This window comes from Microcaecilia unicolor, chromosome 8 (genome assembly GCF_901765095.1).
Source record: "Microcaecilia unicolor chromosome 8, aMicUni1.1, whole genome shotgun sequence".
NCBI lineage: Eukaryota > Metazoa > Chordata > Amphibia > Gymnophiona > Siphonopidae > Microcaecilia > Microcaecilia unicolor.
The window spans coordinates 106036443-106061945 of record NC_044038.1 but is presented as its reverse complement, the minus strand read 5'-3'; the positions used below and the strand labels follow the sequence as shown (position 1 = coordinate 106061945).

The 25503-nt window shown below is 43.3% G+C and overlaps 1 protein-coding gene across 1 annotated transcript in view; it reads left to right on the top strand.

Annotated features, from left to right (window-relative positions):
- The window catches only part of PSMC4 (proteasome 26S subunit, ATPase 4), a 360239-nt gene that overhangs the window by 297367 nt on the left and 37369 nt on the right, over positions 1-25503 (top strand). The window contains 3 exon segments of the mRNA XM_030212086.1: positions 16077-16154; positions 16156-16179; positions 16181-16247. Coding sequence (XP_030067946.1) covers positions 16077-16154; positions 16156-16179; positions 16181-16247 — 169 coding nt within the window.

Sequence of the window (25503 nt, the reverse complement as noted above, 5' to 3'; positions counted from 1 at the left end):
ATTGGCATCTTTGAGACCTGGTGGAAGGAAGATAGCCAATGGGACACAGTCATACCGGGCTACAAATTATATCGTAGCGAATAGGGTGCATAGGATAGGAGGAGGGGTAGCACTGTATGTAAATGAGAACCTTGACTCGGATAGGCTGCAGATATTGCAGGAGACAGAACCCCTATTGGAATCTTTGTGGATTGAAATTCCACGTGAAAAGGGGAAAAAGACGGTGATAGGGAGTGTACTACCATCCGCCTGGCCAGGACGAGCGGACGAACACAGCAATTTCAAAGGACATAAGGGAAGCAAATAAATTGGGCAATGTAATATTAATGGGTGATTTCAATTATCCACATATAGACTGGGTTAATGTAAGATCTGTACACGCTAGGGAGGTGAAATTTCTTGATGAAATCATAGACGGCTTCATGGAACAGCTGGTTCAGGATCTGACAAGAGGAGGAAAAATACTAGACTTAGTCATTACTGGAGCTCATGATCTGGTGCGGGGGGTAACGGTGCGAGGGCCGCTTGATAACAGTGATCATAATATGATCAGTTTTGATATTGGCATTGAAGAAAGTGAACTCAGGAAATCAAATACACTAGCGTTTAACTTTAGAAAAGGTGATTAGGACAAAATGAGAAAAACGATGACAAAAAGATTGAAAGGTGCAGCTCGCAGGGTAAAAAACTTGCATCAGACATGGATGCTGTTTAAAAACACCTTCCTGGAGGTACAGGACAAATATATTCCACGTATTAGAAAAAGAGGAAAAAAGACCAAACATCAGCTGGCGTGGCTAAACAGTAAGGTAAAGGAAGTCATTAGAACCAGAAAACAATCATTCAGAAAGTGGAGAAGAGAACTGACTGAAAGTAACAAGATAAAACATAAGGAATGCCAAGCCAAATGCAAAGCGGAGATAAGGAGGGCAAAAAAGGACTTTGAAAAAAAGTTAGCATTAGAAGCAAAAATACATAGTAAACATTTTTTTAGATACATTAAAAGCAGGAAGCCGGCTAAAGAATCGGTTGGGCTGCTGGACGAAAATGGTGTTAAAGGGGCGATCAGGGAAGACCGAGCCGTAGCGGAGAAATTAAATGAATTCTTTGCTTCGGTCTTCACTGAGGAGGATTTGGGAGGAACACCGGTGCCGGAAAACATATTTGAAGCGGGCGAGTCGGAGAAACTAAACGAATTCTCTGTAAACTTGGAGGATGTAATGGGTCAGTTCTGCAAACTGAAGAGTAGTAAATCGCCGGGACCTGATGATATTCATCCCAGAGTATTAATAGAACTGAAAAATGAACTTGTAGAGTTATTGTTAGTAATATGCAATCTATCCCTAAAATCGAGTGTGGTACCAGAAGACTGGAGGGTAGCCAATGTTACTCCGATTTTTAAAAAAGGTTCCAGAGGAGATCCGGGAAATTATAGACCGGTGAGTCTGACGTCGGTACCGGGCAAAATGGTAGAGGCTATTATCAAGAATAAAATTACAGAGCACGTACAAAAACATGGGCTGATGAGACAAAGTCAGCACAGATTTAGTGAAGGGAAGTCTTGCCTCACCAATCTACTGCATTTTTTTTGAGGAGGTGAACAAACGTGGACAATGGGCAGCCGGTGGATATTGTGTATCTGGATTTTCAAAAGATGTTTGACAAAGTGCCTCATGAAAGACTCCAGAGGAAACTGGAGAGTCATGGGATCGGAGGTAGGGTATTACTATGGATTAAGAGCTGGTTGAAAGGTAGGAAGCAAAGAGTAGGGTTGAATGGTCAGTATTCTCAGTGGAGAAGGGTAGTTAGTAGGGTCCCGCAGGGGTCTGTGTTGGGACCGCTGCTTTTTAACATATTTATAAATGACCTAGAGATGGGAGTAACTAGTGAGGTAATTAAATTTGCAGATGACACAAAATTATTCAGGGTCGTCAAGTCGCAGGAGGAGTGTGAAAGATTACAGGAGGACCTCACGAGACTGGGGGATTGGGCGTCCAAGTGGCAGATGAAGTTCAGTATTGACAAGTGCAAAGTGATGCATGTGGGTAAGGAGGAACCCGAATTACAGCTATGTCATGTAAGGTTCCGCGTTAGGAGTTACAGACCTAGAAAGGGATCTGGGAGTCATCGTTGATAAGACGTTAAAAACGTCTGCCCACTGTGCTGCCGCAGCTAAGAAAACGCACAGTATGTTGACTATTATTAGGAGAGGGATGGAAAACAAATATGAGGATGTTATAATGCTGTTGTATCGTTCCATGGTGCGACCGCGCCTTGAGTATTGTGTCCAATTCTGGTCGCCACATCTCAAAAAAGATATAAAGGAATTAGAAAAGGTGCTGAGAAGGGCAACGAAAATGATAAAGGGAATGGAACGACTTCCCTATGAGGAAAGGCTGAGACGGTTAGGGCTCTTCAGCTTGGAGAAAAGGTGGCTGAGGGGTGATATGATAGAACTCTACAAGATAATGAGTGGCGTAGAGCGGACAGATGTGAAGCGTTTGTTTACACTTTCAAACAACAACAAAACCAGGGGACACAAGATGAAGCTAGAATATGGTAGATTTAAAACAAATAGGAGAAAGTTTTTCTTTACTCAGCTTGTAGTTAGACTCTGGAACTCGTTGCCGGAGAATGTAGTGACAGCAGCTGGCCTTACGGAATTATAACAGATTGGATAATTACAGACAATCTTGACCTCCTATTCATCACCGAAACCTGGATCCACGACATCAAATACCCCATAATCTTAGATTTATGCCCACCAGGATACAAAATTACCCACTGGACAAGAAAAGGAAAAAGAGGAGGAGGAATAGCCATAATTTACAAATCCGAGTTCACCATCACAACCACAGCTGAATCCATACTGCCACAACTCGAAATCGCCTCGGTTAGAATCAACCACCCAAACTTCCAAGAACACCTTAACGCAGTCCTACTCTACAGACCGCCGGGCAACTGGCAAGATTCCCAAACACACTTTATGGACTTTATTTCGAATACTTGTCTCTACCTCAAACCTTATCATAATAGGAGACATCAACCTACACCTTGAAGATATTACCTCAACAAGCACCCAAGAATGCAAAGAGTTCCTACAACTGTGGGACCTTCTCGGACCAAACACACAACCAACTCATACGAAAGGACACACACTAGACATTATCACACACACATTCAATCCCGACTCAAACAGATACAAAATGGACACCCACACCATGGTCAGACCACTACAAAGCACACATCTCCCTCTAATGGCGAAAGAAAGACACAATTAACGAACAAGAACGAAAAACTTATACCACGAGAGGAAAAATAGACCCGATAATATTCTGGCAACGAATCTACCACAACGGATGGTCAATAAAGGCAGAGACAAACCAATTCCTCCTAGAATGGGACGATAGATGCAGATCAACATTAGACAATATTGCCCCAGTCCAAACCAAAACCTGACACAGAAAGAACTCAACACCATCGTTCAATGAAGAACTGAAAAAACTCAAAACACAAGTTATAAGGTTAGAACGTGCATGGAACAAAAAGAAAGACGACCCCACACTTAACGCCTGGAAACATCTCCAAAGAAAATATAAATATACCATAAGACAAACTAAAAGATTATATTACAAAACTGAAATTGGACCAAACTACAAGGACACACATAAACTCTTCCAACTCGTGAACAAACTACTAGATACCACACCAATCACAACCAACAGTAAAGATACACCAGGAGCAGACAATCTCGTGAGATACTTCAATGAGAAAATTGTACAATTGCGACTCAAAATACCTGTCAGTACTATCGACTACGCTAAACTCCTTGACTGTCTAGATCCAGACCCTGGCATATACCCAGCAGACAGAACCTGGACCAACTTCGAGAGACTATCGGAGGATCTCATCTCCCAAACGCTCAAAAGATTTCCCAAATCTCATTGCAAATTAGACATATGCCCAAACAACCTTATGACATCTGCCCCTCAACAATTTATAACAGACCTAACGACTCACGTAAACTATATGTTACAAAATGGACTATTCCCGAAGGAGAAAAGAAATATTTTACTCACCCCCATACCCAAAGACGCAAAGAAAAGTGCTAGTGAACTAACTAATTAGTTCACTAGCATCCATTCCCTTAATAACCAAACTAACGGAAGGGATGGTGACCAAACAACTCACAAACTATTTAGACAACTTCTCAATACTACATGACTCCCAGTCAGGATTTCGGTCCAACCACAGTACTGAAACAGTACTAGTTACTCTCATGAACAAATTCAAACAAATGATTGCAACCGGCAAGAACATACTACTACTACAATTTGACATGTCTAGCACCTTCGACAGGTTGATCATGGAATAATAATACATATCCTCGAGTACTTCGAAATTGGAGGCAACGTTCTCAATTGGTTCAAGGGGTTCCTAACCACACGATCATACCAAATTACATCTAATTCGACTACATCAGCCAAATGGATACCTGAGTGCGGAGTTCCACAGGGATCCCCCCTCTCACCGATCTTATTCAATTTAATGATGATACCCTTGGCCAGCATCCATCCCTCTGGCAGTCAAACTAATGGAAAGCATGTAAGCAAGCAGCTTACCGACTACTTAAACAAATACTCAATACTACATGAATCACAGTCAGGATTTCGATCCAACCAGAGCACCGAAACAGTACTAATCACTCTCCTAACCACATTCAAACAAGCAATTGCAATTGGCAATAGTGTACTTCTCCTACAATTCGACATGTCCAGTGTGTTCGACATGGTAAACCATAAAATACTACTCAACATCCTAGAATACTTCGGGATCGGTGGAAACGTACTTAATTGGATCAAGGGCTTCCTAACCGTAAGATCATACCAAGTGATATCAAATTTGAGCACATCACCATGGATACCAGAATGTGGAGTACCCCAGGGATCACAGCTCTCACCGACCCTCTTCAACCTAATGATGACACCCTTAGCCAAATCGCTAGCCAGCCAATGCCTTAATTCTTACATCTATGCAGACGATGTCACGATCTACATCCCGTTCAAACATGATCCAACAAAAATCACAAATGAAATCATACACAGCCTCCAAATCATGAATTCATGGGCGGATGCATTTCAATTAAAACTCAACGCAGAAAAACACAATATCTCATCCACTCATCACAATACAACACGAACAAACCTACCACTATAAACACCCAGGCTACACCCTTCCTGTCTCAGATAGCCTGAAAATTCTCGGAGTTACAATCGACCGAATCTCACACTAAAAGTCAAGTGAAAAACCACACAAAGAAAATGTACCATTCAGTGTGGAAACTCAAAAGAATAAAACCTTTCTTCCCAAGGGAAATATTCCGCAGCCTGGTACAATCAATGGTGCTAAGCCATCTAGATTACTGCAATTTGCTGGATGCAATGAACAAATCATTAAGAACTCCAAACTGCCCAAAACACCGCAGCCAGACTCATATGTGGTAAAACAAAATACGACAGTGCCAAACCCCTAAGAGAAAAACTACAGTGGCTTCCACTTAAAGAACGTATTGTGTTCAAAATTTGCATACTGGTTCATAAAATTATTCACGGCAAAGCCCCTGGTCTACCTGACAGACCTCATAGACTTACCACCAGGAACACAAAAAAGGTCAGCATGCATATTCCTGAATCTCTACTACCCTAGCTGCAAAGGACTAAAATATAATCAACATATGCATCCAGCTTCTCCTACATAAGCACGCAACTGTGAAATGCACTACGAAACGACATAAAAACAATGCACGACCTAACAAACTTCCGAAAATCACTAAAACCAACCTGTTCAAAAGGCATACCATAATGACCTATCCTAAATACCAGATAACAAAACTTATTCCAGAACTGGACAAAACCGAACCCTCGATACTTGACTGCTTAATTTACTCTGTCACCATTGAACTTTAACGCAATACCACTTTATTTCTTACTCCGGAAATGAACTCTGTACCTGACTGCTTAAAGGAGGAAGACTAAAAAGGGAATTGTGAGACTGAAAGATGCTGAGAACCGCTATATAGATAAGAAAAAGCAAATTTGCTAAATAGATACTTTTGTTCTGTTTTTACAGAAGAAAATCCTGGAGCAGAACCGCAATTGACTGGCAAACGTACATGTGAGAATGGAGTGGAAATAGCACCATTCACGGAAGAGATTGTGTATGCACAACTTAAAAATCTAAAGGTGGACAAGCAGTGGGACCGGATGGGATCCACCCCAGAATATTGAGGGAGCTCAGAGAGGTTCTGGTGGGTCCTCTAAAGATTTGTTTAATAAATCCTTGGAGACGGGAGAGGTTCCTAGGGATTGGAGAGCGGCGGAGGTGGTCCCTCTTCACAAAAGTGGTGATAGGGAAGAAGCTGGAAACTACAGGCCGGTAAGCCTCACTTCGGTTATTGGAAAAGTAATGGAAGCGATGCTGAAGGAAAGGATAGTGAATTCCTGGAAGCAAATAAGTTGCAAGATCCGAGACAACATGGTTTTACCAAAGGGAAATCGTGCCAAACGAATCTCATTGAATGCTTTTACTGTGTGACCGGAGAATTAAATCAAGGACTTGCTATGGCGTAATCTACTTAGATTTCAGCAAAGCTTTTGACACGGTTTCCCCACAGGAGGCTCTTGAATAAACTAGACGGGCTGAGATAGGACCCGAAGTAGTGAACTGGATTAGGAACTGGTTGACGGGCAGACGCCAGAGGATGGTGGTTATGGAGTTCGCTCAGAGGAGAAAAGGTGAGTAGTGGAGTGCCTCATGGATCAGTGCTGGGGGCCGATTTGATTCAATATATTTGGGAGTGATACTGCCGAAGGCTTACAAGGTAAAGTTTGCCTTTTTGCGGATGACACCAAGATTGCAACAGAGTGGACATCCAGGAGGGAGTGGAAAGCATGAAAAAGATCTGCAGAAAGCTAGAAGATTGGTCTAAGGCTTGGCAATTAAAATTCAATGCGAAGAAATGCAAAGTGATGCATTTAGGGAGTAGAAATCCACGGGAGACATATGTGTTAGGCGGGGAGAGGGATCTTGGGTGATAGTATCGGAGGACCTGAAGGCGACAAAACAGTGTGACAAGGCGGTGGCCGTAGCTAGAAGATTGCTAGGTTGTATAGAGAGAGGTGTGACCAGCAGAAGAAAAGAGGTTTTAATAACCCTGCATAAGTCGTTGTGAGGCCCCACCTGGAGTATTGTGTTCAGTTTTGGAGGCCGTATCTTGCGAAGGATGTTTAAAAAATGGAAGCGGTGCAAAGAAAAGCTACGAGAATGGTATGGGATTTGCGTTCCAAGACGTATGAGGAGAGACTTGTTGACCTGAACATGTATACCCTGGAGGAAAGGAGAAACAGGGGTGATATGATTCAGACGTTCAAATATTTGAAAGGTATTAATCCGCAAACGAACATTTTCCGGAGATGGAAAGGCGGTAGCAGTAGAGGACATGAAATGAGATTGAAGGGGAGCAGACTCAAGAAAATGTCAGGAAGTATTTTTCACAGAGAGAGTGATGGATGCTTGATGCCCTTCCGCGGGAGGTGGTGGAGAGGAAAACGGTAACAGAATTCAAACATTCGTGGGATAAACATAAAGGAATCCTGCTTAGAAGGAAGGGATCCCCAGAAGCTGGGCTGGTGGTTGGGAGGTGGGGGATAGTGCTGGCCAGACTTATACGGTCTGTGCCCTGAAAAAGACAGGTACAAATCAAGGTAAGGTATACACAAAAATGGCACATGTGCATTTATCTTGTTGGGCAGACTGGGTGGACCGTGCAGGTCTTTTTCTGCCATCATCTACTATGTTACTATGGGGCTCATTTCAAAGCACTTAGCCTCCCAAAGTTCCATAGAAACCTTTGGATCTTAGCCTCCCAAAGTGCTTTGAAAATATGCTCTATGTCACTTATGAACTTTAATGCAATTCCACTCATTCCGATAATGACGATCGCCATTACGCCATTATGTAAGCCACATTGAGCCTGCAAATAGGTGGGAAAATGTGGGATACAAATGCAACAATAAATAAATACCTTCCTTATGAGCTAGTCCCACGCTCAGAAGAATACCCAGCCGACCGAACGGACAAATTTTGGCTAGATCACACAAGAAACATAGCACTAGCAACCAATAAGATCTCTACAGGTTATTTGGACACCTTCCCCAATTATCTAATGAACCCCCTCCCCCCACTCGATTCATCACTGAACTTACCTCCACCTCAACTTCTTGTTCCAGCATGACATATTCCCCAAGACAAAGGTAATATACTACTCAAACCATTACCATAAGACACTAACTATATCACCAACTACCGACCTGTGGCATCATCCCACTTACAACCAACTGATGGAAAGCATTGTAGCTAAACAACTTACTGAATACATCAACAATTTCTCAATCCTTCATGAATCACAGTCGGGCTTCAGATCTCTCCACACTACGGAAACCGTCCTGGTAACTCTCCTAGCCAAGTTCATAAAGGAAAATCGCATTAGGTAAAAACATACTCCTCTTGCAATTAGACTTGTCAGCGCATTCTATATGGTTGACCATTATATACTATTAAGAATACTTGTCAAGATAGGCATAGGAGGGAATATACTCAAATGGATCAAGAGTTTTAAACCACAAGATCTTATCAGGTAAAAGCAAACTCAAACATATCACTATCATGGAGTACCAACTGCAGAGTGTACCCCAGGGTTCACCTCTCTCACCCATATATTTAATCTGATGATGATCCCCCTTGCTCATTGCCCTATACAAGCAAAATCTTAATCCTTTTCTGTATGCGGATGATGTCACCATTACATACTGTTCAACTCTAATCCAACAGAAATCACTGTTGCAATAAAGACTAATTTAAGCTTAATGGATGCCTGGGCATCGGCATTCAACTCAACAAGGAAAAAAACTCACTGCCTTATTATGTCTTTCTCATCACAAAACAAACCTCCCTTCATTCAGGGAGTGGAGGAGTGTCCTAGTGGTTAGAGCACCGGTCTTGCAATCCAGAGGTGGCCAGTTCAAATCCCACCGCTGCTCCTGGTGATCTTGGGTAAGTCACTTAACCTTCCATTGCCTCAGGTACAAATAGATTGTGAGCCCTCCTGGGATAGAGAAATATCCAGAGTACCTGATGTAACTCGCCTTGAGCTACTGCTGAAAAAGGTGTGAGCAAAATCTAAATAAATAAAATAAATAAATCCACAAAAACCCCGGAACATACTCTCCCAATATCGGACAAACTGAAGATCCTTGGAATTACTATTGACACCAACCTAACCCTGGAGAACCAAGCCTCTGCACCACAAAGAAAATATTCCATTAAATGTGGAAACTCAAACGGATCAAACATTCTTCCCAAGGGAAACTTTCCGCAACATAATTCAAACAATGGTACTATCACATGTTGACTATTGTAACACCGTATATGCGGGATGCTGTCAATGCCTCAGGGAAACAGGATTTGTGAGCCCTTGGGCCACTGCCATAGAGCGACAGTGGCAGGCAAAACCCTACCCAGTACTGGGCACACACCAACACGGCAGGGAACTGCAGACATAGATAAGCAGGCAGGGATACGAGACTGGAACAGACTTCACCTACACTTGACCACCATTCCCCAGGGGTTGAGCCCCCAGGTGCAGGAACACGCACAGGGGAAAGAACTCAAGAGCAAGCTGACTAACAGGGCCAAGAATCAGGACACAGAACTGGTAACAGGACTCAGCAACAAGCTTGCACAAACAAGGACTGAAGGGAAAGGCAGAGGGAAACAAGAACACAAAATAGACCGACAAGGACTAAACCCAAAGCTGGGCTGCAGCTACCACCTACTACCTGAACACAACAGAAGGCTGAACACCAGGCAGCCACCAACACACAGGGAAATAAAACAGAAAGCCCACAAACAGACAGAACACTAAGGCAGAAGCCCACAAAGCAACACACTAAGGCAGTAGGCAAAAGCCCACAAACAGACACACTAAAGCAGAAGGCAAAAGCCCACAAACAGACACACTAAAGTAGGAGGCAAAAAGCCCACAGACAGAACACGGAAGCAGAAGGCAAAAGCCCACAGACAGAACACAGAAACAGAAGTGCAGAAGCACACTAACTGACCTATAGCGATGCAAAGGCAAAGCCTGAAAGTTCCCAGGTGCTTAATAAAGGCACTACAGGTGAGGTCACCAGCAGAGCACAGCCTGGCTGGAACAAGATCCCGGAATGGACTAGCCTGGACTGGAACGATTTCAGGATTTCCACCCAGGCTTCAGGATTTACATGCTGACTTATGCTTAGCTGGAGGGAACCCCAAAGCAAGTCCGACAGGGAATATAGTCACAGTCGTGACAGATGAAAAGAACAGATCTTAGGAAACTCCAGGACCGCACAGAACATGGCAGCTAGACTCATTTTTGGAAAGACAAGATTCGAAAGTGCTAAACCCCTACGCAAAATACTGCACTGGCTACCAACCACAAGAACGAATAGCCTTCAAATTTGCACCTCTGGTCCATAAAGTAATCCTGGTCTGGCTCCAACCTACATGACCGAACTTATCGACTTAACCAACTAGAAACATACATCAAATCATCAGAATGTTTCTAAACCCGCATCATACAAAACTGTAAGGACTAAAATACAATCAATATATGCATCCAGCTTTTCCTACATTTGCACCCAGCTCTGGAACGCATTACCTAGAAACATTAGAAATGTGAATACCCATCTAAAATTCCGAAAAGACCTCAAGACTCACCTCTTCCCGGAAAGCCTACCAGGAGACCCAAACTAATTCATTAACAATGCATCACATCTATCGAACAATACCCCTTCCACATAATCCTATACTTCAAACTGTACGAATTTTACCACTCCAGTTATAATTAATGTACTTCTACCCTTATCCTACTCTGTATTGCTCACTAGAAGCTGTAGTCCCATCCCCTGAAATTTATCAGCCTCATTGGGATTACTTCTCTCTATATGCTACTATATATTCGTCCCAGAGTTGTATTCCTCTTTCCGGAACCTTATCAGCTTCCATTGCACCAACTGTTACTCTATTTTCCACTCTGTATATATTCTTGGAGTTGGTACTCTAATCTCCGGAACCTGTAAGCCACATTGAGCCTACTGCTATGCGGGAAAATGTGGAATACAAATGTAATAAATAAAATAAATAAAAATAATTCACCTGGGCTTCCTGGATGGTATTTGTGAACAGCATCCACACCTGATGTAAATTTTTGACCTTGGCAGCTGCTTCTCTTTAATTCCCCCCCCCCCCCCCCCCCCCACCCCCACTGTTGTTCTCATTTTATCATAGTCTCCTTTTGAAAGTTAAATGCTAACATATTTGGTTTCCTGTTTCTGCTTAACAAATCTGAACATACTATGATCACTGTTATCAAGCGACCTCATCACCATTTCCTCCTGCACCAGCTCATGCGCTCCACTAAGAACTAGGTCTAGAATATTTCCTCCTCCCTTTATTATTATGTTGCCCAGTTTGTTAGCACCTCTAATTTCTGATAACAATTCTATATCTGTCTATCCTGGCAGTGCTGGCGGTAGTACGCTCCTATTACTATCCTTTTCCCCTTTAGACATGGAATTTCAATCCATAGGGATTCTGAGATGTGTTTTGTGTCCTGCAGAAGTTTTAGTCTATTTGATTCAAGGACCTCCTTAACATACAATGCTACCCTTCCACCAATTCGATCTATCCTATCACTACAATATAATTTGTACCCTGGTATGACTGGGTATGCTACTTAGAAGTAGCATCAGGCTTCTTCACAGAGAGGGTTCTAATCGCCTGGAACGCCCTTCCAGGAGAGGTGGTAGAGTCAAAAACTGTGAGCAAATTCAAAATGCATGGGATAAGACACCGGGTATGCCTAAATTGAAAGAGGACAAACACAACATGGCTGTTGTGGTGTTATCTTGGGGCAAGAGTAGTGGGACCTGAGGCTGATGCCATACAGATTTCTGCAGTCTTTGTCCCGCAAATGACAAGACCGAAAGAAGATTCAGCAACTCTAGCATTGGGGGAGCCGAGGCTGATGCCAGACTTCTATGGTCTGTGTCCCTCAAATGGTAAAAGTCAGGTGAAGCTTCGGCAAATCCAATGTTATAGATCACTTTATGGTTATGTGCTGCGAGTGAGGGTGCTGTGCAGGTCAGGGGGGAGGGGATGACATCTTGACTGCCTATAAGGTTAGCATGTTGGAGACTTGGTAACAGCATTTAAGCATGGGTGACTGGGGCCTGCACAGAGTGGCAGGCATGGCTCTAACCACCTTGTTGGTCAGACTAGATGGATTTTGTGGATCTTTATCTGCCTTCATATACTGTGTTCCCGGTGTACCTGAACAAACAGCAGTGGACCCACATAAAAGAATCACCATGGAGTCCATCAGGCCCTGTTATCTCTGAAGAACCATCTTCCTCAGACCTGGCAGATGCCCCATGGGATCCCATTTCAGACCCCAAGGAAAAGATACTTTCTACCCAAAATTTCTCCAAAAGGTTATGAAAGCTGTTTAATTCGAGTCTACTGCAAAATTTCAACAACTTTTTACACTCACTTAGGGCTCCCAAAGGGGCTCTTGGCCTACCAATCAATCAAGCCCTCCAAAGCCTCCAATTCAAACTCTGGCAAATGCCGCTTTCACTCAGTCTGGATTTTCAAATACAGAGTTCACCGTCCTCTAGGTTATATACACTCATAACTTCCCGACCAGTCAGTGGTGTCAGAAACAAAGCCAGAAGTACCGAATCACAGGCCAGTGTGCCACCCGAAAAGAAACAGAAAACACTCAAGATTATAGGTTGCTATGTATACAAAGGGGTTAGTCATAGTCTGAAGATTCTGTTATCCAAAAATTAGCTAAAGTTACACACTGTCCAGATGATTTGCAAGAACAGTTATCTAACTTTGGACTTGCAAGTTTTGATGCATCCTACAGTTCTTAGAACTTCATCCCTCACTGAAGTTATTGCCGAAAGAGCATACAGAAGATTGTGCCTTTGGGCCTCGGGCCATCTTGTAGTTGCCCCCTGCATGGGTGAGGATCTCTTTGGTGAAAAAGGGAAGGATACTTTTTCTTTGAAACATTCTTCCATGTTCTGGGAGCACTCCACCTCCACGAGTGACCAGCCAGTGTTTTTTGAAGGGGTCAGCAATCCATTAAAAAAAAAAAAAAAAAAAAGCTTTTCTCAACCCTGCTATTCCAGTAGGAGATTCCAGCATGTACCATACGACAATACCAATCTATGCAGCCATAACATCAGAGGCCTCGACAGCGTAAGCAACAAGCTATTACAGCGCTTGTTTCAACCAAACCTGGGTAGGTTTGGTTGAAACAGGAGCTGTAATAACTAGTATGGGCAGAATAAGATTCTGTAAAGAGGTATGGCAATCTATCACCAGAGACAAGTGGGTTCAAAAAATCATCACCAACAAGTACCAAAACAATCCTTTCCAAATTCCCACCCCAAAGAGTTCCTAACAAGCCCTCCAGCATTCCTTTTCATCACATGCATTCCTGGCCTCAGAGCTAAAATCTCTCACAAGCACACATGCCACAAGCACAGCTGGTGCCACAGGCTTACTGGGGCTCCAAGTTCTTCTCTCAATTGCTCCTCATCCTTAAGGAGGACTTTGGCCCACATTGAACCTCCAAGATCTCAAACACATTTGTTCACAAACAAGTTCAAGATGAACTCACTGGCCACCATCACCCCTCAACTTAATGCCAACAATTGGCTAGCCTCTTAATTCTCAAAGATGCTTATGTGCAAATACCCATCCATCTACATCACTGTCAATTCCTTGGTTCATATTTCTAAATCATTACCAGTGAATGGTCCTCCAGTTCAGACTCTCCTGCACTCTCCACAGTCACCTGGTGGCTACTAATGGCAGCTGTCCATCTGCACAGGAGAGGTCACTTTCCCTATCTGAACTACTGACTAGTGTCGGGGCAGGTGGCACAAGACGTGTGCAACACTCTATCCCCAGGCCACCAACTCCATGCTCAATCTTAGATTTTTCATCAACAGCTCAGAATCCATCTTGGTGCCATGCCAGATGATCCCGTTACATCAGTGCTCTACTGGACACGCCAAAAGCTAAACTATATCTTACTGAAGACAGGAAGCAAACTGTACATGCAAGTTCTGGGGCATATAGCTTCAGTGGTTCACATTGTTCCATTTGCAAGACTTCACATGTGTCTGCTCTAGTGGCACCCTCAACCTTTATGAAATAAATATCATGTCCATAAAACTTCTGCTCTCCCAGACGGTCAAAAAAAAATCCCTAAACTGGTGGGACAGTGTAACTCTCTCCAATGGCTACCCATTTCCCATGCCATTTTTTGTATTACCATCTTGGCAACAGACGCCTCTTCAACTAGAATGGGAAGCTTACTCGTTGCATGTGTGCACCCAGGACATAGTAAACAACAAATAAAAACTATACGGTCCATCCAGTCTGTGCAACAAGGTGGTCAGAGGTGTACCTTCCTTCATTTATTTCTAGTCTTTCCTTTGTTTCATGTAGTTCTTTTCATGTATTTTTGAATTTGGTCACTGTTTGTTTTAGTCGCCCACCTCCCCCTCAGGAACTTTCCTGCACATCAACCAGTTGGAGTTTTGGGCAGAATAGCTGGCCCTGCAAATGTTCCAAAATTGGCTATGCAGCCAAACCATTCTGATACAAACCAACAACCATGTCACTATGTTTACATCAGCAAAAAGGGAGGCTCTGGGTCACTGCATCTGCTATGAAACCACCAGCATCTGGTACTTGGGGCACTTTCCTTGGGAGCCACACTTGAGGCCACATATCTTCTTGGAAACCAAAATCAACTCAGATGCACTCGTTGCAGACTTAACCCACACAAGTGGTCACTCGGTGACTTAGCTGCCCAACAAATATACAGCATGGGGGGATCGCAAGATATTGACCTCTTTGCTGCTCCCCACAATGCAAGAAGCAACACCTTTTGCTCCCTATACCCAATGTGCTGTAGACTAGCACACAATACTTTTGCTATCTCCTGGGATTGGGGCCTCCTATATGCATTCCTCCCCCCACCCCAGTCCCTGAAATTGCTGCATAAAGTTCACCAGGACAAAGCAACACCAATTCGCATCACACTGCACTGGTACATTATCCTAGCTTCCAGGAAGCTGCCCACTAAAAGATCATATCAGTTCAAAGGGATTTTCGAACAGGTGCATAACAATCACATACCCATCGTCTGCCTCCTATCGGCAGTATTAGGTTTGTCTAATTCGGGTCTCCAGACAACTTCTGCCAACCCACATCTTCCTGCCATTGCTGCATATTTGGACTGTTTGATTGGGGTACCCCTGCCCCTCTATTCTTGTTCTCGTTTCATGACATGCCTGCTTAATACAAGGACCCCCCTATCCATCCTCCACATCCTCAGTGGGATCTCAGTATTCTCACTGGGCTCCTCTAAAGCCCCTTGGTAATGCGTTACTCAAACGCCTCACCTGGAAAACTGTATTCCTCATTGCCATAACTGCAAGTGCTAGTTCACCTACTTCTACTCCGAGTGGTACTTCACACCTGAAATTCCTCTCAAACATGTTGGACTTCCATATTGGTGAATACAACATATGGTATATAATCTCTTGTTTTTGAATTACACAAGTGTCACAGTGGAGGAGTAGCCTAGTGGTTAAAGCACCAGTCTTGACATCCAGAGGTGGCCAGTTCAAATCCTACTGCTGCTCGTTTTGATCTTTGGCAAGTCACTTAACCCTTCATTGCCTCAGGTACAAGATTAGATTGTGAGCCCTCCAGGGACAGAACTCACCTTGAACTACTTCTGAAAAAGGTGTGAGCAAAAATCCAAATAAATGTCTGCGAACTAGTGAAAAAGATGTAACATTCTCATTTTGATGTCTTGGGTATGTCACTGTATTTCCCTGTGCCTTAATTGTAATACAACTCTGTACTTTCTTGGGTCTCAGGTGATTATGGCCACAAACCGTGCAGACACTCTGGATCCTGCACTGCTGCGGCCTGGCCGCCTGGACCGCAAGATTGAAGTTCCCACTGCCTGACCGGCGGCAAAAAACGGCTCATCTTCTCCACAATCACCAGCAAGATGAACCTGTCTGAAGAGGTGGATCTTGAAGATTGTATCCTTTCATCCATTCTTCCACATGTATAATCTGTGTAGGCCAGGGGTCACAAAGAGAAAGGTAACACAGATGGTGTGCTGTCCAGTAGGCAGGGGTTGTGAGGAAAGAGGAGTGACGTAGACAATTGCTGTTCTCTTAGTCTTTGGAGAGCAGCCAGGGCATGCTTTGATTTCCACAAGTTTGACATCTCGTGCTGTGACAATGAAAGGTAACGACTAATGGTGCCAAAATATATTGAGATAACCAGATTGAATTAGTGGGGTGGCAGTATGTGTGAAATGTGACTGTTATTATCCAGGCCAGACATGCAAGTTATGTTCCCCTGCTAGTAGATGGTGACAGAAAACCAGTTCAAAGTTAACTTCACTCCCCTTATACAGCATCGGCACTTCCTTCAGCTCCTCTGTATTTTTGTCTTCCAGCAGATGGTGCAGACATGTTGTCCAGTGTGGTAGCTAGGAGTAGGCTGCTGTCAGAAAGACTGTAGGCCCTAATTCTGGTGAAGTGTAGACCAGGTCTAAAGAATGCTTTGATAGGTGGCAGCGGGTGGTGGGGAATGAAATTTACTCAGGAAAGAAATGTGCGTAGCAGAGTGCCTCAAGGAAACGCAGTACTGGGGCTAATTCTGTTCATTGTATTTGTGACATTGCCAAAAGTTTAGAAGGAACAGTTGTACCCTTTTTGCAGATGACACACATCCATTTCCCCCACACACAAGGAACCCCAGATTGGCTGTGACAATGCTGAGAGTGCTAGAGTACTCCCATGGCTGGGCAAGAGGAGGAAGAGAGTGCCTCTGTGGTAAGGCTGTTTATGAATGGGGAACTGCTAACCTTTATTTTCTAGGAGGGCTCTTGGATAAACAATGGGAGACAGTAGTTACAGGAAGATCCCTTATTCCTGTGTACTTATAGGCCATCTTCTCCCCCTTAACCCACCAAATGCTTTGTTCCACATTTGATCATTGGAGATAGTATCTCCTCAGGGTAAGACACCTGGTTGCAGGCTTTCCGGGCCTAAGATTCTGACATATCTGTGTTCACTTCCAAGTGAAAAGAAGGATATAATGTTGGATTACTCAGTAGGGGTGGGGGGGAGGGATGTTCTCACCATAGTCAGTGGAAGGAAGCAAGAATTAGTTGGATCAGTTTTCAACGGAGGGTAGCAGTCATGATAATTCCCAAGGACAAGCAATGCCATTTGTTATTCTCACAGCTGGATGACATCATCCAACGGAGCCCCATGTGGCTGCTGGCTAGCAAAATTAAGCTAGAACTTGCTAGCGGCGTCCCACTGTGCCACACCGTGGTGCCTTTCTGTGCGAAGCATGGGTTCCGCAGTCTTAGTTTTTCCACAGAGCAGGGAGGAAGTGTCTTCATTTTCTCCTCGCAGTGCTTACATCTCTTTCGCTGTGCCTTCGCATGTGGAGGTTTTTTTTTCTCCTTTTAAATTATTTTTTATTTTCTTTATTTCCCTTAAATTTGGTAATTTTTTCTTTTTTATGAGTTGCTAGGCCCGTTTAGGCCTGAGCACCAACCTCAAGTTGAACATTGTCCCTTTTTCTGCTCACAGTTGAGGAGTTTTGCCACAATTATTTTCTCGATGGCCCACACCCCCCTCCCCCCAGTAGCTTCAAAAGTTGAGGACACAGCGCGGCAGGTCCAACAGGATAAACATTTTGGCTCCTCGAAGTCCAGTGCATTATCATCAGCACTAGAAGCATCGATGTTGATGGCTTCCAAGCCTTCAACATCCACTAGTAGCGTGCTGAGATTGAGAAGGTCTCTCTCGACATTGGGAGTGGGAGTTGAGAGTAGGCCTCGAGACCGGTCAGCATCGGACTTGACACGGAGGGCATGTATGGGTTCAACGTTGCCCTCGTCAGCACCGGACCGCAATAATGAACATTGGGGGAAGCCCAAAAAGCATAAGCATTGGTCCTCATCAATGCACGGTGCTGGAAGCACTGGCCATCAGAATCACCGGTACCCAAGAAGCACTGGCACCGGGAGGAGCACTCCCCCTCTTTGGAAGAGGTGCCAATGTTCAAGTTTCCGGGCAGCCAGATCCCTGCTATTGGTCTGGCACCGACATCTTCCTAGGCTGCCTCTCTCCTGGCTCCCCTGCCTTTGCCTTCCTTTGATGAATGGTTCCAAGCTATGCTTAGGGAGCAGCTGGCGCAGATGCTGCAGCTGCAAACTGTTCGGGCATTGAGGACGCTTGTGCCAGCCTTGAATCAGCCCCCGATTCTTCCTGAGACTCCATCCATGCTAGCAACCCAAAGGGTGTTGACATTGACACATACAGTACCACTCTCAGTGTTGGGAGAGGAAGCTTCCCCAGAGTCAGAGAGTAGGGCTGTACCTTGGCACTCTTCAGGGTTTGGACAGGGTTCCATTGAGCCAAGGCAGGCACAGGCTCAGCCCAGTTTGAATATGGTGAAGAGTCTGAATGGGACCATTCATGGGACTCAGAGGAGGACCCTCATTACTTCTCAGAGGAGTCATCATATGGGGTAGCTTCTGATCCCTCCCTACCTCACGATTGAAGAAAATCTCCATCTGAGGGTCTCTCGCACTGCTTTTGCCAGGGAAATGGTGTCTGCCTTCCCATTTTAGTTGGAGATGGAGGCTCAGGGCAGAGATGTTAACTCTCCTGGACTGCAAGTGTCCTAAGGTGAAGGGGTCATGGTACCATTGCACCCTATCCTTAAGGATGCACTGACAAACTGGGAATCTCCCTTCTCAGTGCAGGTTGTCCCTCAGAAGGTGGATACACAGTATTGTATCCAGAATGCTCCCGGATTCGAGAGGGCCAACTGCCTCACCACTCTCTGGTGGTCGAATCTGCCATCAAAGGAGCTAGGAGCTCCAGGACTCATGCCTCGGTGCCCCCAGGTAGAAAGGCTCAGACACTAGACTCCTTTGGGAGGAAGGTTTTTCACAGCTTGATGCTCATTGCCTTTACTTACTTACTTACTTACTTATTTATTTATTTATGGTTCATTTATACCCCACAGTTTCCCACAATTGCAGGCACAATTACCTTTACTTGTAGTCTTTGGTCCATAGTACGCACAGTCTTGTGGATTCTCTCCCACAGGAGCAAGCCACAGAGCTTCACCAGTTAGCCAGTAAGCAGCTGGAGTGCAGAAAGTATCTGGCCAGGGGTACCTACGATTCTGTTGACATAGCGGGCTCTCCACCATGGGTGTGGGGTAGGTCAGACTTTCATGGCTGTGTGTCTCTGACCTGGAACCAGCAGTTAGAAGAGGTTGATGAAAGTTCCATGCCAAGGTGACAATCTGTTTGGAGATGAGGTAGAAAAGGTTGCTTACCTTATTTAAGAAACATACTGTTTTGGCACCCTCCAGCTGCAGCTTCTTCCTTACAGTGGTCCTAGGCGGCAATCATACTACTCTCAAAGGCATAGGTTTCCACCGCCTTCCTTCTCTGCCCAGAACCCTCAGGCCTTGTGTTCTCAGCCTCACCAGTCCCACCCACAGAAGCCCCAGCTGGCTTCTTAGTTGAAGCAAGGAACAAACTTTTTTTTTTTTTTTTTTTTTTTAATTATATAGGTAGCTTTATTGTGTAAATGGGATACATCCAGTGAATGAAAAGAAAACAGCAAACACGCCATAAAAGGAAGTTAGCAATCCCACGGTTGCACAACACAGACAAACTTTGTAGTACCTTCAATTTTTAAGGAAATGAAGGGAAACAATCATTGTATAAAAATAGTAACCAGCCTCCTGCATTCTTTAGAATTGTGTGTTGAATTTACATTGCCAGAGACTTAATTCAATCAATTTGGTTACAGAGCATCTGGTGACTCATGGCTCTGGAGGAGGGGCAGTTTTTATAGATCTGTTTGGTAAAAGAAAAAAAAACAGAACTTAAGTTTACCTTGTGAGCTATATCTACGCTGAGCATTTTCAGACTTGGTTTGATTGGTAACTGAGGTTACCTGTGTCCTGCTCTTAATATCTTTCAATATTTTCCTTAATATCTTCCTGATAAAGTATTGACTCCTTTATTCTGTTTCACCCCCCTTTTTATTCTATCCTATTAACACACACACAAAAAAAACAAAACTGTCCTTTCACTTGCAGAAGGTCTGACTTCTATAAGTTCCTTATCTGTCTCCATCCTATTGCCTGTATTGCACTGTGATTTTATATTTTTATGCTGGTATTTTCTTGCGGTAGAACTAGAGGACATGAATTGAGGTTGAAGGGGGGCAGACTCAGGACTAACATCAGGAAGTATTTTTTCACGGAGAGGGTGGTGGATATGTGGAATGCTCTCCCGCGGGAGGTGGTGGAGATGAAAACGGTAATGGAATTCAAACATGCGTGGGATAAACACAAAGGAATCCTGTTTAGAAGGAATGGTTCCTTGGAATCTTAGCGGAGATTGGGTGGCGACGCTGGTAATTGGGAAACAAAATGGGAGCTGTGCAGACTTCTACGGGGCTTCGATATTAGCTTCAGAACTTAGTATAAGAACAGTGCTGGGCAGACTTCTACAGTCTGTGCCCTGAGAAAGGCAAGGACAAATCAAACTCTGGTATACAAATAAAGTATCACATACCATGTAAATGAGTTTACCTTATTGGGCAGACTGGATGGTCCCAAAAGGTCTGTCTGCCGTCATTTACTATGTTACTTTACTTTGCCTGGTTCTTATATTCCACTCACACCTTGAAAGGTTAGATGCAGATTACAGAGTAAAGAGATCAACAGTAATTACATTGGGATGTCAGTTTCATAGCAGACTATAGAGCGGGTTAGGGGTTAGAAAGTCAGTGGCATTTCACTGGGGTCTCGGTTACATGAACAACATTATCTGGTGGGAAATGCTCTAACAAAAGGAGCAGGTACAGCAACACAGTTTTACAGAGAGTTTGACAGTACATATTTCTTGAGTAAAACGGATTTTAAGAATTTGCGGAATTGAGTGTAGCAGTTGATGTTGAGCATTGCTAGGGAGTTCCAGAATTTGGTGGCTTAGTACAGGAATAGGCTTGAGAAACGTCTCTTGAGGTCAAAATCTTTGTAGGATGGGAAGGATAGGTTAATAGGTTTTTGTCCTTTAGCCTGAGTGTAGAGTTGTGATTAGAGAAAATATGTATTGAGTAGCATAACCTTGAAAGGTTTTGAAGACAAAACAACAGAGTTTAAAGACAATTCTGGCCTCTGCAGGCATATAGATGAGACCCTGTTGAATTTTTTCAGACAATAGATAAGTCTTATGGCTGTATTTTGAGTTGTCTGTAGTTTGCATAAGAGGTTTTTGGAACAGTTTAAGTAGATTATGTTGCTTAGTTAGAATCGAAGCCTGTGCTATGAATCTGAATTGTTCTTGTGTAAAGTATTTTCGTATTCGTCTGAGGTGGTGGATTTGGAAGAAGCAAGCCTTGATTGTCCTATTCACCTGTGTTTCCCAGGATAAGTTTTGGTCTATTGAAATGCCCTGGATTTTGAGGGAGGGTTCTAGTTTGTAGGGTAAATTATTCACTATGAACAAGTTGTTTTGTTCTATAGTTGTGTTTTGGCCTGCCAGGAGGAATTTTGTTTTCTCAATTTAGTTTTAATTGTATTTTGGCCATCCAGACTGTAGTTATACATTCCTCTGTGCGTTGTTTTATTGAGTGAATGTCGTCATTGGTTGGAATTAGTATGGTGATGTCTGCATATGTAAAAACTCAGAAACCTTCTGCTTCGAAGGTGTATCCCAAGAAGACCATGAGAAAGTTGAATATAATGGGAGCGAGTGGCGAGCCATTTCTTGTAGACCATCTTTCAGAGTATTTTACATTCATGCTAACCAGATAAGATCTGTTTATCAGGAAGCCGCACAACCAATTTAGTACATGACCTGTTATGCCAATGTTGTTTAGGGTGGTTGTTAGTAATTCGTGGTCCACCACATCAAAAGCACTTGAAAGGTCAAACTGCATGATGAGTTCTTTCTTTCCCTTAACTCAAAGAGTATTTGTCATCTATCAGAGCACATAGGGTGGACGGTTCTGAAATTGGCTCGTAATCCAAATTGTGAGCTGTGTAGTATATCAAATCTCTCTAGATATTCAGTTCTGTATGGTGTTGATTTCTTTCATTAGCTTTATCATAACGGTATGGATGCTACCGTTCGGTAGTTGTTCACATTGGCCCAGGATTCTTGTTTGTTTTTCAGTATGAGGGTAAGGATAATATTCCCTAGCGATTGTGGGAAGTAACAGGTAGACGGTCAGCCAATCATACAGTATGGATTTTAATTTTGGAGAGGCACAGCTCATAAGGTTTGTTTTATGTCTAGTTGGGAGTTGAATTTGGAGAATTTCCCAATTAGTTGAATTCTAATTCAGACCATTTGATTGTGTGGAAGTTATCCCACGTCATATCAGTGGGTATTGCTGATTCATAGTGTTTGGTTATATGTTCCTTGTCAGTATTGTTGCTGAACTGTACTCTAATTTTGGTGATTTTTCTCTCTGAAATAGAAGGCTAGTTCTGCTGTTTGGATGGATTCTTCAGTTGGGATAGTGATTCCATCAACATTTGTTAGGTTAACTATAGAGAAGAGACATTTGGTGTTGGTGATGTCATTTTCAATCAGTTTGGAGTAATGGATTTTTTTGGCATTGTCTAATTTGATTTTATATTTGGATGCTGTTTTTCTCCAGTTTGATCTGTTTATCTCAGTTTTGTCTTCCAGATTCTTCTAGGCACCTACATGTTGTCTTTATTAGCCAGAGTTCCACATTGACCCATTTCTTCTTACTAATTTTTGATTCTTGTTTTAGTTTCATAGGGGGCCATACTGTCTAGAATGTTCTCACAGATCTTATTTCAATCTTCTAGTGTTCACTCCTTGAGTAGTGTTCATCTACCTTGTCCCAAAATTTTGTGCCATCAACCTTTTTAGTTTTGTATGGGGTTTTGTGTTTATATTTTCGGGTATTTGCATTTTGTTGTATCCAGATGATATTGAAGTCTAGTAGGAGTGGTCTGACTAGACCAGGAGGGACCATTTTCCCATTTCTGTGTGTGGGCTGGATGTTGTGTTGTTGGTGTATGCAACTAGGTCATAAGTACATAAGTATTGCCATACTGGGAAAGACCAAAGATCCATCAAGCCCAGCATCCTGTTTCCAACAGTGGCCAATCCAGGTCACAAATACCTGGCAAGATCCCAAAAAAGTAGAAAACATTTTATACTGCTTATCCCAGAAATAGTGGATTTTCCCCAAGTCCATTTAATAACGGTCTATGGACTTTTCCTTTAGGAAGCCGTCCAAGCCTTGTTTAAAGTCCACTAAGCTAACCGCCTTTACCACATTCTCTGGCAATGAATTCCAGAGTTTAATTACACGTTGAGTGAAGAAAAAGTTTCTCCGATTCGTCTTAAATTTACTACATTGTAGCTTCATTGCATGCCCCCTAGTCCTAGTATTTTTGGAAAGCATAAACAGACGCTTCACATCTACCTGTTCAACTCCACTCATTATTTTATAGACCTCTATCATATCTCCCCTCAGCCACCTTTTCTCCAAGCTGAAGAGCCGCTTTAGCCTTTCCACATAGGGAAGTTGTCCCATCCCCTTTATCATTTTCGTTGCCCTTCTCTGCACCTTTTCTAATTCGACTATATCTTTTTTGAGATGCGGCAACCAGAATTGAACACAATATTCGAGGTGCGGTCGCACCATGGAGCGATACAAAGACATTATAACATCCTCATTTTTGTTTTGTTTTTTTTTTCTTACATTTGTACCCCGCACTTTCCCACTCATAGCAGATTCAATGCGGCTTACATATTATATACGGGTACTTATTTGTACCTGGGGCAATGGAGGGTTAAGTGACTTGCCCAGAGTCACAAGGAGCTGCCTGTGCCTGCAGTGGGAATCAAACCCAGTTCCCCAGGACCAAAGTCCACCACTCTAACCACTAGGCCAATCCTCCATTCCTTTCCTAATAATACCTAACATTCTATTTGCTTTCTTAACCGCAGCAGCACAATGAGCAGAAGGTTTCAACGTATCATCAACGATGACACCTAGATCCCTTTCTTGGTCTGTGACTCCTAACGTGGAACCTTGCGTGAGGTAGCTATAATTCGGGTTCCTCTATCCTACATGCATCACTTTGCACTTGCACTCATCTGCCATTTAGACGCCCAGTTTCGTAAGGTCCTCTTGTAATTTTTCACAATGCTCCCGCGATTTAACTACTTTAAATAACTTTATGTCATCAGCAAATTTAATTACCTCACTAGTTACTCCCATCTTTAGGTCATTTATAAATATGTTAAAAACCAGCGGTCCAAGCACAGACCCTGGGGAACCCCACTAACTACTCTTCTCCATTGAAAATACTGACCATTTAACCCTACTCTCTGTTTTCTCTCTCTTAACCAGTTTTTAATCCACAATAGAACACTACCTCCTATCCCATGACTCTCCAATTTCCTCTGGAATCTTTCATGAGGTACTTTGTCAAACGCCTTCTGAAAATCCAGATACACAATATCAACCAGCTCACCTTTATCCGCATGTTTGTTCACCCCTTCAAAGAAATGTAGTAGATTGGTGAGGCAAGATTTCCCTTCACTAAATCCATGTTGACTTTGAGGTATATTTTCAAAGCACTTAGACTTACAAAGTTGCATAGTAACCTATGGAACTTTGTAAGTCTAAGTGCTTTCAAAATGAGCCCCTTTATTTTATTTTTGTTACATTTGTACCCCGCGCTTTCCCACTCATGGCAGGCTCAATGCGGCGGGCAATGGAGGGTTAAGTGACTTGCCCAGAGTCACAAGGAGCTGCCTGTGCCGGGAATAGAACTCAGTTCCCCAGGACCAAAGTCCACCACCCTAACCACTAGGCCACTCCTCCTCTATAATTTTGTTCTTAATAATAGTCTCTACCATTTTGCCCAGCACCGACGTCAGACTCACTGGTCTATAATTTTCTGGATCTCCTACTACTACTACTTATAACTTCTGTAGTGCTACAAGGCATACGCAGCTCTGTACACCATACACGAAAAGACAGTCCCTGATCAAAGAGCACATAATCTAAATAGGACTGGCAAACAGACCAACTAAGAGGTAAGGGAATTTAGGAAGTGGGGATAAAAGGGTACAGGGCAAGTGAGTAGTAGTTAGGAGTCAAAAGCAGCATTAAAGAGGTTGGTCTTTTAGCCTGGATTTGAAAACAGCCAAAGACGGGGCTAGACATACAGGCT